A 15,865-nucleotide genomic window follows, 5' to 3' on the forward strand; every position below is an offset into this window, starting at 1 on the left:
TAAAAATCGGCTGACTATATCATATAGCTGTCATTGGAATCATGGTTTTGCAGGAGTTTTCGTAAAGGAACTGCCAGAACCTTCTCTCTGGTCTTCCGAATCCAATTCTATATGGTTCGTATCCCACAATCGTGTTCCAACAGCTGTGCGAATCCTGATTGAAAGAGAGAGATGGACATATCGCTGCTCCTCTGTCGAGGGGCCAGATGTTCTCTTCGCTGCTCGGCTCGGCGCTGCTTACGCCACAAAACATAATTTTCAATTACCTTTCTCTCAGCGTGTGGCTCCTTTCACCTCTGCTCTCCTCCATCTCCATCTCCCTCTCCCTCTCTAGCTGCTTGTCCTTCCCCTGTCTCTTGGTCTCTGTTTTCCCATTTTCGCCAAGAAAAGGACAACTCGCACACATAACACTACAGTGGGAACCGGGGGATTGTACAATTTGGCCCATTGTTTATGGGACAAGCAGAGGAGTCGTCGTCGGCGTCAGCGTCGCTGCAGGAAAATGTTGTGGAAAATTGTGCAATTGTTTTGCAATTTATTGGTTGAAAAGGGGCTCCGTGGTTCAGGAGAGTCGCTTCCACAACCTCTTTCACTGTCCCCCTCCTCTTTCTCTCTCTCGTTGTCCATCTTCTTGCGCTTTGTTCTTCCATCTCCTTCCGCCTTCTGTATTGCCATCCTCTTCCGCTTTCTCTGCCCATCTCCTTTCTCCTTTAAGCGCAAATTTATGATGACTCTGATACCCTCTGGATGGCCAGAAAATGAAGCATCTCTGGGAGCATAAGTAGTACGTACATATATATATATATTTCTGATCCTACAGATCCTTCTGTTATCGCTGTATCAGGTAGACAAAAGCACCCAAAGATATCCCAAAAATTGAAGAAAAATATCATATACCGATCAATCGATCAATTTCCAAGGGTATCCAAAGCTTCGATACCGGGTACTTGCCATTGAGCGGAGAATCTCAGCAGAGAGCCAGAGAGAGAGCGAGATAGAGAAAAAACAGAGATAGCCACAACGAGAGACACGAGACACTCATAAAGAAGAGGACCAGAAACCATCCCATAGAAAAGGACAGCTGAGTCTCTCGAGATCCGTCAATTATCCCCGTTTTTGGAACCTATCTACTATCTGTTTTTTTGTTGTTTTGTTTTGCCTAATTTATTTGGCACTTTGTGCGAAATGGTATTTATTTTGTATTCCCTTTCAATGGCAATCGGATCACTTGCCAATGTCCGGCGGTTCGGATCGGGTCAGGTCCTGGCCTAGATCTCACGATCAGTTCCGGACCACCGAATGGGTTCCAATTTATGGCCTATGGCACCTGTACGAACAATTGGATGAGGTCCTCCAAGTGATATGAGTCTATTAGGCCGTGGGGGACCACCCTCAGTTGGTTCCCAGGAGAATAATCTCAAGAGAATCTCTCTTCATTCAGTTTTGAAATTTAAAAGCTGAAATACACAAGGGAATTCGGACAAAGTATAATTTAGAAATCTGTATACGTCTCTCATAGCATATCCCCCCGATCTAGTAAGGCGAGAAGTGGTCGCGAATATACCTCAAACTATCCTTAGTCTTAATAGAATATTGAGAGTGAAGAAAGAGTTGGGGTTGATGGGTTTCTTTCTTATGGGTCTTATTTTTGGTTTCTTTGTCGTATACCTTGCACATTCTAGAATCTGGATTGTAGTTTAATTTGATTCCTTTTTAAGTTTTACACCATCTTAAACGTTTATTCCCGTAATATACCATCTATTTCCATATCTTTAGGCATACAAAAACTGCCTTAATTTACTTTCCAGCCAGCTGTTCCGGGCCCTGGAATACGCATCTATGTATGATTTCTGGGTCTTTCTCACAGTCTTAATTTAAATAATAAATCTCAAACCTTCGTTTCGCAAATTTGACACTCGAGAGGCTTTGCAGGACCTCAATTTGTTCTTCCATTCACAAAAAAAAACAAAAAAACAAAACCAGAAACGGTTCAGCTGCCCAGACATGTCGAGTGACCAACGATAAATCTACGGAAAAAGCGAAGAAAATGGAAATAAATCAATAATATTGCAGTGGAGCGGAGTGCATCCCGAGGATGGCCAGCTGCGTTTTCCTATGGCTTATGCCCTCCTTCGGAATCTTACCAATAATCCGTCTATCTGTCTTTCAGTTGCATCGAATCAAAGGCAATTTTACGCATTGGTCACTGGCCCAGGCTCAGGCTCGGGCTGAGGCCGAGGTCCTGAGACCAGGGAGGAGAACAAGGAAGATAAATTAGGGCAGAGCCCGATCCCCGTTCCCCGAGCCCCGACCCAGGGACAGAGGGTAGGAGGGTAGGAGGAGGAAGGGCAGACAGTGCGTCGCGATCCACTAATAAATTGCCCAACAATTGTGCAATTTTTCATAGACGTAGAATCCGCAAGGCGGCAGCGGCAGGGGCGACCCTGACGCTAAGACTTCACGCTCGGATTTGCTACCGTTTTCGATTTTTCGCTGTCCTTTTCCAATCATTATTATTTTTTCTTAGAGGCTCTGCCTCGAAGAGTGGGATTGGCTGTCGCTTTCCCAGTCCCCCCACCCTCCACAAGGGCATACACTGGAAGGACGTGCGGCGGCAAGGACATCAGATAAAGTGGAAAGTAGGTAAGGGACAGAAGAAAACTAATCTTGAATCACACGCCGCACTGATAGCGCCAGGATCGGGAATCGGGGATCGGGGATCGGGGACCCACAATCCACAATCCCTGGCCGGACAGCTGTTCGGGGATTAGCACACAGCTCCTTCTGCTCCTATCTGGACTCGCACGCAAAATTATTAAAACACGGCCCTGAATTATGGGCCATAATTCAGAATTTGAACGGGACCCCCGTCCACCGCTTAGCCGGCAAGATATTTGTACTGCTGCCTTTCGGGCATATCCGACATTTCCCGACTCCCGGCGTCTTATTTGATAAGGCAGCCAAAAGGGAGAGAGGGAGGGAGAGGGGCAGGGAGAAAGCCGAGACTAGATGCAGCCACAGGATCCTGTGACTGTAGGCGCTCGCCTTTCATAATTTACTTTGATTGATTTGGGTAGCCCGATGCCCGATGCCCGATCCGATGTGAAGAGCTGGGATTTATTGAACTATTGAATGTGCCACTCAGAAGCCCCCGGGCGGAGAGATGAAATCCAAGGATGTAATCGAAACTTAAGGAATGCGGATCTTAAGGACACGCCAAAGTTTCGATGGAGGGACATATGTACGTGCATATGAAAAGATTGGACAGAATGTTATATAAGAGCTTTTTCGTTTAAGGAAATTTAAGGAAGAAATCATGAAATGCATGGATTGGAAACCCCCTTGGCTGCCTTCTATTATTACTAAGGTGAGTATTTTGTATCTGTTTTAAAGCCTTCTGTTTCGAGCCTTCAAGGCTCAAGGCTCAAAGGAGGGGATACCATATACTTTCTTAACGGAATAACCCCCGCATTTAGTATCTCCCGATATTGGGTGATTATCATCACAATGTCTCCTTAAGCGAATGTCTTTAATTTCAGATGAGTCAGACCTAGGGATAGAACCCGTCTGGCCATCTCCATCAAATCCAAAGACATTTGAGCCAATTTTTCACAAAATACTGTCATCTAATGATTGCTTCAGAAAACGATCAATATTCGGAAAATGTATATCAATTACAATTTATCCAAATGGCAAACGAGAACCCCGTGAGAGCCATTAATATGCTGATGGCCTATTTGTCAGGGCATATTCGATTGAAATCCGAACTTAAATTTCAATATTCAAAACGGTGCAAAGGGGTTTCCAAGGGAATGCGCCAGAGAGTGCACAGGAATGCAGAATCTCACATCCAAAGGTAGAGCAGAGAGAGAGAGAGAGAGCCAAAGGTGGTGGCGGGGAGAGTCGTTGGCCGAGGCAAGCCGATGTCTGCCGAAGCAGGGAGAGCACAGGGAGAGCTGTTGCCGAAGCAAGGACAGTCGCTGCCGAAGCAGGGAGAGCCGCTGCCGAAGCCGATCCGAGGTGACCACGCCATGCGGCGTGCAGAGGCAAAATCAGTCACATTTGCACCTCTTGCACCTTCGGGACGTACTCGTTACCCGTCTCCAGCGCGATCTGCCCGAAATTCTAGATTTTTTCGAAATTTCTGTTGTTTTTTTTCTCGCAAAGGCAAAAGCAAAAGCAAACGAAAGTTATTTGAATTTTTTTTGACTGTGAAAAACCAAGGAAATTCCTGCAACTTTGGATATCAGCAGAAACGGCAGAAAAAAGGTAAAGATAAAGTGAAGTGAAAGAGAAATCGAGTGGAAATACGAGTGCTCGTACTCGTGCTCGTGCTCGTGCTCGGACTCGTACTCCCATTTCCGGAAGAACATTAAAAATGCATTAAAGCAGGGGAGTGGTGGAGTGGTGGGCCTCTGGTCTGTGAGAAAATTAATTAAAAACACCCCATAAAAATCGCATAAAAATTCATAAATTCGCGCGCGTGCGATTCCGATTTGGGGGTACGGAATCGGGGTTATTTTGTTATTGTTTTTTGGGCTATTTGTGGGCTACCCGGGCCAAGTGCCCGAGTGGCCGATAAGTGCTCTTCAGACCAAAACGAGAGAGCGGCTGCAAAAAGCGCAAAATGCTAGCACGCATCGGAGTCCTCCACCTCCTCCTCCTCTTCCATTTCTGCTCTCTCCGATCTCCGCATCTCCGAGCAGGGTCTTGAGTGGCCCGAGATGGGCAGAGTGTGGCAGTGCCACCATTTTGGCCGCTCCTACCACCCAAAACACGAGTCGCAGCTGGAAGTAGCTGTTGCCGTTGCCGTTGCCGTTGCCCTAGCCAGAGCCTGAACCAGAACCAGAACCTAGTTGCAAGCTTTTGCGCGCTTTTCCATTGTTTCCAAGGTCCTCATTGTTGGCAGGGGCAGGAATCAGGGGCAGCCGGCTGCCGGCAGCGAAGTTGTGCGAAATCCTTGCAGAAACCCCACCGAAACCCGTTCCCGTTCCCTGCGACACGTTAGTCGGGTTTGCCAGTGTCACATGTCCCTCTCGTTCGGGTTTCGCACACTCTGCCACACTCTAAATCGAATGCGAAGAACCCCAGCAGACAATTGCTAACTAGCCCGATCTTCCTTTGCTACTTTCAGATCCTCACACGCACAACCCGATCCACAACTTATATCCAGAGATATCGCAGCTGTCAAGATGCTCAAGTGGGCTGTGAACCAGCCCCGACCCTCGTACCTGGCCAAGGAGCTGCCAGAGGGAGCTGCCACCAACCCCAAGACATCAGCAGCAGCAACAGGAGCAAAAGGAGCAGCAGGATCAGGGGCAAGCAGCTACAGCGAGTTCCATGCCCTGCGGGGAAAGCTCAAGCGGAAGTCCCTCTGCCTGGCCCTCGCCCACGGACAGGGGAAGGAGAACCAGCTGACCTCGACGCCACTGCCAGCCAGCTCCCTGCCCGTGCACCCACGGACCCCGCTGCTCAAGGACCTCAGCAATATCATGTCCTCGCCCCTGACTACGCCCACGCCCACGCCCACACTCCGCCCAACCGCCTACGCCTCCACGCTGCCGACCTTCGAGGCGGAGTACTCCCCGAGCGCGGCCATCATACCGGGTCCGCTGCTCGCACTCCGCGGCATGGGCATCCCCGACAGCTACTTCGAGAAGCCACGCTACCTGGAGCTGAAGCCCCTGCCCCTTCCCCTGCCCGTGCCCCAGGCCCCTGCCACGAAGAGCGGCCAGACCACGCCCAGCTCCAGCCAGATGGGAGACGTGACCCTGGAGCGGATGATCGACGCCATTCTGGAGAGCACCCGCAAGGCGCCGGCCCCCAGGCAGCCGCGCCAACGTTTGCGCCAGCGACACAGACACCACCCCCTGAGCAGCACCACCTCTTCCTCCGCCGCCGCCGCTGCCGCCACCCACTCGCCCACCTACCGGCCCGCCTTCGACCCGGCCAGCGACCTCTGCGAGTACTGGAGGTCACCCCACGCGAGTGGCTACGAGGAGCGGGAGGTGCGCTCCCCCCAGCCGGCTACCGTCGATGGACAGCCGCAGTCCCAGTCCCAGTCCCAGGGGAAGAGGCGATCACTGCAGCTGCGGAGGCAGCGCGTGGTGCGGCGCAAACGGAAGATCGCGACAAGAATCTCCTCCAGCGTACGGCAGTCGGCCCAGAAGCTGCTGGCGGCCGCCCGCTCCGCCCAGAAGATCCGCCACATCAGCCCCGACAGCGGCCACAACTCGACCAGCGACTGCGACTTCGAGGAGGAAGTGGACTCGTTGTCATCGCTGGGCGCCTGTGGCGGCCTGGGCCTGGGCATGGGTCTGGAGGCAGCCACCAAGCGGCGGCTGAGCTTCTCCTTCCAGGAAGATCTGTTCGTGGAGAAGTGAGGGAGGGCGACTCGGAGGAGACTCATCTTTGGCTGTCGACAGATAACGTTTGTTCCAATTTTTCCCACTTTTTTCGTTACACTTTGGTTGGAGGAGTATTTTTGTTTAAACATTAGAAAGAATGTGGCTAAAAGCGCAGACTTGCCTTGGTATCCATAACCATATATATCCCCCGAAGATAATGATATGTTGAAACAGATTTTATAATTGATTAAGATTTTTTTTGGAAATAAAACTTTTTAGAGCAATAATCATCGGAAATAATATGGTATTTCTACTGGGGAGTGTGGAAAGGGTAGAAAGAAAGAACCACCCCGGAGGAGGAGTCCTGTGTTGAGTTAAAGATCCATAGAACATCTAAATGCAAATCGAGTTCTTTATGGCCTCCAAGAGGCTGAAGATACAATATTAAGTTCAGAACGAGGCTGTTATCTTCCAGATATTCCCTATAGATCCCCTATGGATATATTAAACAAGTCTTATAGTGTCTTAGAGCTTCTCGCACAAAGGAACTTCACTGCTAGGACTACTTGGCACTCGACTATCCGCAGAGTGCAGTTCTCACGGGATTCGGAGTCAGAGTCGTTCCGCCTCTGAGTTCGTGAGGACGCGGATCGGACATTGCCGATTAGTCGAACGCTGCAGGACGGTAAGGCACGCAGACATCGTGTGGGTTGGGAGAGACCCACCCCCCGCGCACTGGGCGACTGGCTGAGTGATACGGCATATCCTGTGTGTCCTTCGACACGGCACTTATCACGCACCTGTGCACCACCACGAAATGGCCAGGCAGCGGACTACAAAACGGTTTGGCATTACCATAAATTTGCATAGAATATACGAAAATTCGTTTTCGCTGTTGGTTTTCCGTGTTTTTGTTTTGTGGCCAGGACGGGATTCGGCAAGGTCCTTGTTAGCTGTACTCGAGAGAGTACGATCCAATACATAGACCGTGACCAAGTTATGCAAGCTCTGGAGGAGACATATGGAAAGTTGTTCGCTCTGATCCTGGCAGGGTCCAGCAGCTGCTGCCGAGGACTGGCTGTTGGCGTGGGCTGTTGCTCCCCGAGGCTCTGTTGCGTTTTTAAATGTCTTTTAAATGCCTTTAAGTAAATGCCTCTGAATGGTACGGCAACGGCAACAGGGCATTGTCTGCATCGGATCGTATCCCATCCATTGTTGCACGGCTTCTGTTCGCTCAATTGAGCCGGTCCCGCTCCCGCTCCTCCGCCCGGCCATGCCAGCTGCCCAATAGGTGGATGTGCATGTGGATGTGAGGCTAAGGATCTGAGGATCGCTCTGTTCTGCTCTGATTTGAGGCTCTTCGGTCCTTCGGCTGTGCTAAATGTCACATAAGAGCCCGAACGTTGCGTCGGCGGTAGCCGGAACACCTTTCCGAAAATTGCGCCAAAAGGGACTGCAAGAAGTCAATGGAAGAATGGGAATAATGGGAATGAAGAATGAGGAAGCGAGGCGGCGGGACAGCGAGGAAAAGGAAACAAAATCGCATCGTGGCATGCGTCCTACGAGGGCAGTGCCAGCCCTCGGGGACAGCTGTCGTCGTCTCCTGTGGCACGTGATACACTCATTCCGCCAACGCATCGAGGATCGTCTTGAGTGTTTGGCATAGGAGTGGGAGTCGCTGCATAGTGGCACGAGGAGTTGTGTGCTTCAAGTGCCTCTTGCCACATGTTGCCGCTTCAAATTGGGGCAATTTTCGGCCTAACAGGGTTAAGTGCCGGAAATTACCCCGACTAAAAGGATGTACATACTCGTTTAAGAGAAATTCGCGCAAAATATTTTCCAGTCTTTATGTAAAAGAATTTCCTTTCAGTCTAAAACTATATCTATATCATATATCCGCCAAAAGAAGGACAAGATAGCGACTAACGATCGTTAGATCTGCAAAGATATGCATGGAAACGATCGATTGATCGGCAGAAGATAGCTTAGGAAATCTAAAGAGCAATCTATATCCCTTCCTTTCTCTCTGTTTTTTGTTGGATAACAGCTGCCCTCGAATAGAGAGGAATGGGAGGAAGAACTAGTCTGATAACGATCATTAGCGGAGCTGTGAAAGATAGAGTTCAAGTCTTGCCGAAAGATGCCTTCCTTCCGTCCGAGCAACTCAATCAACGTCAGAGGGGAGCGGGAATGAATCGCAACTGTCAATAAATGGAGCACTGGCGAGGGGACAGTAGTTCCCTAATCCCATCTGACATGAGCAATAAGTAATAAGTGGCAGAATGGGAACAGTAGCCCCCGAGACCAGAGCCCAAAAGCAGAGCAGATCAGGGGAGGATCAGAGCAAGATCGGGGGAAAGTAGTCGCTTTTTTGCCAACTAAAACTATTTGTATTTGTCAGAAGGCTCTGATTTCACGGCAGCTCAAGGCACGGCTCAAGGAAGACTGTCGCGAAGGCAGGACCACGTCTGATCCTCGACGATTAATCAATGTGACGTGTGTGTGTGTGTGTGCACTCTCCCTCTCCGGCTCTGGGACATCTTGTGTTTGGTTTTTCGCGCCAAAGAAATGTCCCCGCTCTTGTCCTGTGTGTCCCTGCTCTATCCATTTCGGTGACAGCAATTTAATTTTATTTCTCATTTCAATTTAGCTTTAAACTTGAATGTTGGATATCCCCCACGTTGGGTCTCTCTCCGACTCTCGGCTTGGAGTGGTGCCTCGGTTCGGTTCTGTCTGGGTCCTCCGCCATCGCTTGTGTGAAAGGGTTGTCGTCGGGTCAGAGGAGCCGGCCAGGGGTAGACCGCAAGATCAAACAATCCAATCGATTTGCATAGCCCGAAAGTAGAAAGGGTTGTCTTTGGTCCTTGGTCCTTGCTGCTGATCCCGATCAAGATTCGGCTACAGATTCCGTTTGAGATTCCGATTGCGTATGTAAATGTTGTTTGCACGACAAACTTTATCTCGAGACAATGCCAAATGCAAACTAATAGATACATTTATAGCGATTTGGGCGGGATTAGAAAGGGTCTCTCTCCGACCGGGGTAATTAAACATCTTTACGGTCAGCCAAAAGGGCCAAAGGTGGAGGATGCTGCCGCACGCAGATTGCTTTCTCTTTTTCTGTTGTGTACCCAAGGCAATGGAAAGGAGTGAGAGTATTCCTGAGAGCCATGAAAGGAGTGAGTCGAGTCGAGTCGAGGACCCGATCTTGAGCACTTAAGCCAATTTGAAGTGAACTTGTTGTTTGTTTTGTCTGTTGTCTTGTGGCTTAGATGCGGTCATGGACTTTCGCTCATCGCATTTGATCCCATTTTGACCACAGATCTATTTATTCCACATTTGCATGTTCAATCCTCTGACGACTTACGGGTATAGCTTCCATGGCAGCAATACCCTAAAACCTTCAGTCCTTCAAAGCTTTAGAACTCTAGAATTGTATGGCTTTTTTTCTCTAGATGTACGACTCATACCACTGAATCCTTGGAGTAGATGTTTCTGAATCAAATACTGTATAAATTAATACATTTTTAAATATTTCCGTATGATCGTAAACTTAGAAACAATGAGTCTGAACCCATAAGACCCAAACCAATGCCAAATGCTACCCATACTCGTACATATTTCGTTATCAAAACACAATTGCTTGAAATATTTCTAATGAATGTCCTCCCCTCCGTTTCTGCGTCCATTCCATTACGGCATTTATGGCTCCGCAGATAATCCTTGTCTGAGGTCTGGGGTCTGGGGTACACGCAATGTTTGCCCACAAAGATGGATCGTAAAAACGTGTAAAAAGTTTCGAAATATACGAGTGTGTACTTGTGTATGCCTAATGAATTGTTTCTCCCTTAAATTTGGGTCGTAAAACCCCAAAAAATTCTTGGGGTGGGGCTGCAATCGATATATGTACGTCCGTACGTAAAAGTGCAGTAAAAGTGAAAGAACAAAGGCTGGGAGTTGCGAGAAGTCTTCATGGATTTGATGTTTTTACGAGCGGGATGGAAATTTTTATGGATGGATCTTCACTTCATCCATCCACACATAAATCGCAAGAGACTTTATCAAATTGTCATTAAAATCGGGAAAACCTTCGGGGCGTGTGGCAATGAGAGAAAGGCAGGAAGGAGGGACTACAATTTTGATTAGCCAGCGATCGGTTCGGTATCGCATCCTAACGGAGTCATAAAATTGCACCTTGGTCCGATGGCAGCTGATGCGGGTCCCTCGTACCTCCCTACCCTTCCCTTCCTCCATTCAATACCACTCACATTCGTATTCGCATTCACATACTCATATCCATATTCGAATTCCCATTCGCTTTGTCGTTGTGCAGTCGTCGTGCGACATGTGCGAAAAGGAATCGGTATTGGAATCGAAAATTAGCGTATTCAGTGGGGAAATTAGCCAGAGCCTGATTATGCTGGTTGCAAATGAAATATCCTAAATTATGAGGCATTCACACTCGCACTCGCACTCGCATCAACCTGCCTCTGCCTCTGGGCCCTGGACTATGGGGGTACCATCGAAAACATACAATATACAGTATAGAAAACGAGTGTTTCCTTGCCCTCATTCCCTCATTCTCTTCTCTGCTTGGGTATCCTTTTCTGCTGTCTCGTGGCACCTGTCTTCATTAGTTTGCTCTCCTTCGGAGCCCTCGATAAGCAATCGATAGAGGGAAACGCGAGGAGTCAGCCAGTGTCTGTTTGTCTACAGGTGCAAATGGCTGGCTGGTTGGCTGCCTGCTCCAATTTGTATCCAGCCAGTCGCTGCCTTGGGCTGTATACATAATTCCAATGGCTTTTGCATATTTATTGGGCCTAATCCAGGCCACTTGTCGCAGGTACAGGTCCATCTATAGGTCCATATTCATCTCCAGCTGCTGTCTGCGAAGTCAGAACCAGGCTGGAGGTGAAAAATGCAAGGGAAATACTTTCTTGTTCTACTGATCTTTTGCTTTAACAGTCCATATTGCTCCGATTCAAGATGTGTAAAGCGTTATTTCTGGTTTCTTGAAGCATTCGATAAATTCTAGAAATAAATGGTCACGTATCCCGATTGCGATTCCGATACAGATCAGTTCCCATCGGGCTATAGCAAAGAGGTTCCATCATTTGCTCATTAGACATCTCTCTCTCTCTCTCTCTTTCTCCCTCTCTGGCTCTGGTTCTGGTTCTCTATACCTGCCTGAAGTGCTAATCCCGAGGTAGGATTCCTTCGCTGTATCCTGTGTCGAATGCGAACCAGTTTTCCGCTTCGCTGCAACTGACGCATAAATTGCGGCATATCCCGTTCCTGCCTCGTCTAAAACAGGACATGCCGCACACCCTCTCCCTCCATCTCCATCTCCATCTTTCAGAGTTTTCCTTTCCAGACACCAACGTTTCCAGTTGGTTTTCCACATCCAACATTTGCCCGGGCCAAGTGGCCAAGGGAATGGCTATTCAAATTGTTTGCCCTGGCAATATGGCACGGTGATTTTTCATTTCTTGGGCAGCAGCAGAATCGGAATAGGGATGGGAATGGAAGAGGACATGGAAATGGAAATGTGGATAGGAATACGACAGGATCATAGATCAGTTTTATGGCGCTCTGTGGCAGCCGCTCCTCCAGCACCTGTTCCCCAAATGCAGGTGCCATCAATGGCATTTTCCTGACATTTACATAAGTGGCGCGTGGCCCCAGGAGCAACCTGCTGCTCCTGCTGCTGTCCTTAGATCCTCGTCGTAAAGACGATAGCCCCGGGATCCTTCCGCATGACAATGCTAAGTGGAGGTCCCCCTCCCCTCCTTTGCTGGGCATCTCCCTATCTCTGTGTGTTGGTCTGTCGTCATCTCATCGACCCTCATCAAATGCGTCGATTTTTATGTTTCCTTTCGAATTTTTCACGCTGCATTTTCCGGTGCTGCTGCTGCTGCTGCTCGGCTCGTTTTCCTTCTGCTGACCAGCGGGCAGCCGGCAAGGGTTGCAAATGACCGCCTGCCAGGCCGAGTAGGTTTTCCCTTTCGGGCAAGTTCAATATTTTCCCAAGACGCAAGCGGCACGCGCTTTTCCTGGCCAGTGGCCGGTCAGCCATTGTTCCAACCCTTTGACAACTGTGTTGTGACAGCGGACAGCAAACAAAATAACCAGAGGACAGGCCACAGCCCACAACGGGCCAGTGGCTGAACCTTGATTCCACCCAACAATTGAAGCATCAATCACGAGGCAAGCCGCGATATGACAGCCAGGGAAACCGATTCCAGGCGATTAGTTGTTGGTGGACAGAGTCCAGTCCCCAATTTATGGGAGAAAACAAAGAGAACTAAACCACTTACCTTTTCGAGGTTGAAGTCAAAGAAAGGGCTTTACATCTTCATAGTTTTACTTACCTTTAGATTTGTTTTGCATTTGAATTCTTCTCTAGATTCATTGGGTAGGAAAGGTACTTCGTATTCTCTCTTGCATCTTCATGGTTTTACTTACCTTCAGGCTTTGAATTCTTCTGTAGATTCATTGGGCAGAAAAGGTACTTATTCTTCTCTCTTATTTATAGAAAAGCTGGTTTGGCTTTGGATTGATATTCTTTTTCGATTGGAGAATCCCATAAAGGTAGCACAGAAACATGTACTGATTGTACCTCTTAATTCGTATACATTCTTACATAGGAATAAATATCTCATAGGTAAGTACTTACCTTACTTGTAGGTAGAGAAGATCTCGCATCAAGTTGAAGGAACCTTTATTTTGTTGAACCACCATCGTTCTGGTCGTCCCAGGTGACGGAGCCCCATGTGCCACCGTCCGCAATACCAGTTCCAGTTCTTCCAGTGGCGACTGATCTATCAAGAGCCTTTGACAACCGCTTCGAGGGTTGAGATTCCCGTACATGTCCTGTTCCCGAATCACTCAGTTTTGTTCCCAAAAAAAAAAGAAGAAGAAAAGAGTATTCGTATCCTTTCATTTGCATTTAACCCTTTTCCATTGATGGCCGCCGCGGGGTTTCCACTCGGTCGTCACCAGCCAGAGACTCTGCGTACTTCTCGGAGAACGCGGTTCTCCTCCTCCTTCTCCTTCTCCTCATCCGATCCGCTCCGCTACGCTCCTCTTTGCCGGCCTCTTACTTGATTTTAATTTGATTTTTTCCTCTTCGGTTTCTAATATTTCGCCTGACATTTTCGTAGTTTTATTATGAAAATAGTTTTGGGTTTTTTTTTGTCGTTTTGCCGCTTTGTCGCTTTGGGTCCTGTCCTGTCCTGGTTTCTTCTTCAATTAAATATGCAAATGTCCCGGATGATGCTGCAGAAATGTCAACAAGAAACGATTCTCGTGTGATATATCTCCGAGTGGGACACTTGAAGTTGCGCTTAATTAACTAATTGCCAGCCCAGCGGAATGGGCTGGGAACTTGCTTAGGAAATGGTATGGAAGCTGGCACTGGGACTGGATCTGGGACAGGCATCGGGCATCCTGGCAGATGGCAAAAGTCACAAGTAATTCGTGCTCGATTAAGTTTTAGATCTAAAACTAAGATGTGAGATTGTTCGGGGGGTTTTCCTTTGACTAGGAAACACTTACAAATGTATTAGAAAAGGGTGGAATGAAGGCGACCAGACCTGAGGTGGAACAACCCGAGGACTTTGATTGAGATATGAGCAAGGCTAAGGAAAAGCTCAGATCAAGACAAGGAAAATAAAGGATTTTCCACTAGATTTAACTTAAAAATAGTTTTCGTTGTTTCGGTAAGACGTGTCCTGCTACAGGTCTTCTCCGACGGTTGCACCGTCTCCTTGGGTGTTCTTATGCCTCGGTTGTCAATGGAAATTTAAGCATTTTGTGGATGATCCTTATTATGAAATATGTACGTGCATGCATCTAGGGAAAATAGGAGTCGGAGTTTACCTAAAAAAGTATACAAAGTGTTATAATAATAATTTCGAATAGAGATGTGTCTTAAAGATCATATTGGATCTCCGTAGAACATAAATATTAATGTATCTATGATATCAAGAGCTCACTCACTTGTTACGCATATCGCCTTGCACTCCATTTCGCCTCGCACTGCTTTCCGCCTTGCACTGCTTGCCGTCTTGATGACCACCTCCTTTGCTCAAACTCACGCAGAAAAAAAAGCAAAAAAAAAAACACACGTGGAAAGGTAGCACCCAAGTATTTCGCTCAAATGTTTTCTTGTGCTATTTTCACACTTGCTGCGATCTGTTTTTAATTGTTCCCAAACTTCTGGCTCTCCTCACATATGGCTTTGCATTTTCCTGCCTTTTCGACCATTTTTCTTGATTCTCTTCGCACTGCATCCCACTACTGCTCGCGTGTAGTGGGAGGGGGAAAGGGACAAAACTTGACGAATTTTCAAGCACGCACACTCGCACACACGCACACACACGTTGCTGGAACTCACGTGATCAAACGGAAAAAAAACACAAAATAACGAAGCAAAAACACATTTTTAGATTTTTACACATGAAAAAAAAGAATTTATGCAAAAATAATATGTTTTTCTACGTATGTATATTTATATTAAAAGAATATACATATGTACATATCACAAATTGCGGCACTTTTTCTTCGTCGCCACTTTCTGCGCCCCCGCCCATGATCAAACACATTTTCTTGCACCAAAACACTTTTTTTGTACACCTCGTATCTTCACTGCAATCCCGCGCGACATTTTTCGCGTCGAATTTTCCACCATTTTCCCGATTTTCACCAATTGAAACGCGGTGCCGACTTACAGACGCGCCGCCTTGACCGGGTGAAAAAATTTGAGTGAGAGCCGTGCAAGTGCGTTCATTCTTTGATCTCCTGCTCCTCTTCCTATTTGGTCGCTCTCCCACTCCCTCTCCGAGTGCTTTTGCTAATCCATGATAAAATCGTGCAAGGTGGTCCGCTCCCGTCTTGTTTTGGTCATCACACCAGCAAACTTTGTTCTTCTCTCTCCTTCTGTACCGCTGAGCGTACAAAAAGTCTCGAAAGAGAGTAGGCGGACCGACCACCTTGCATAATCTCATCGTGGGCAAAAATACTCGAGAGAGCGTGGGAGTGAGTGCAAATTGGAAGAGAAGGAGTAGATCAAAGAATAGACGCATTTGCACCGCTCTCACACAAATTTTTTCACCCGGTCAAAGCGTGCGTCATGAGTCCGCTCCGCGTTTTTATCCGGGAAAATCGGGAAAATGGTGAAAAATCCAACTCGGAAAATGTAGCGCAGGTGTGGAAAGTGAAGTTCAGTGTATTGGTTCGCTGATTGAATACAAAAAAGTTTGTTTTAATGCAGGAAAATATGTTTGATCAAGGGCGGGGACACGGGAAGAGGCAAAATGGCAAAAAAAAGGCAGCTCGGCGAAGGAAAAATGCGGCAAAGTTTGATAAACATATACATATGTATATATTTGATATATACGTAGAAACACATATTATTTTTGCATAAATTCTTTTTTTTCATGTGTAAAAATCCAAAAATGTGTTTTTGTTTCGTTTTGTGTTTTTTTCCGTTTGATCACGTGAGTTCCAGCAATGTG

General features: G+C 47.6%; 1 protein-coding gene across 1 annotated transcript; it reads left to right on the forward strand.

The window, feature by feature from the left end:
- Positions 1–4,036: 4,036 nt before the first annotated feature.
- On the forward strand, positions 4,037–6,638 carry LOC108165086. Its single transcript, XM_017301137.2, has 2 exons — positions 4,037–4,269; positions 5,135–6,638. Exon 2 carries the CDS (start codon positions 5,193–5,195, stop codon positions 6,381–6,383), a length of 1,191 nt encoding a protein of 396 aa, XP_017156626.2. The 5' UTR covers positions 4,037–4,269; positions 5,135–5,192; the 3' UTR covers positions 6,384–6,638.
- Positions 6,639–15,865: the final 9,227 nt, after the last annotated feature.

Source organism: Drosophila miranda, chromosome XL, assembly GCF_003369915.1.
Source record: "Drosophila miranda strain MSH22 chromosome XL, D.miranda_PacBio2.1, whole genome shotgun sequence".
Lineage (NCBI taxonomy): Eukaryota > Metazoa > Arthropoda > Insecta > Diptera > Drosophilidae > Drosophila > Drosophila miranda.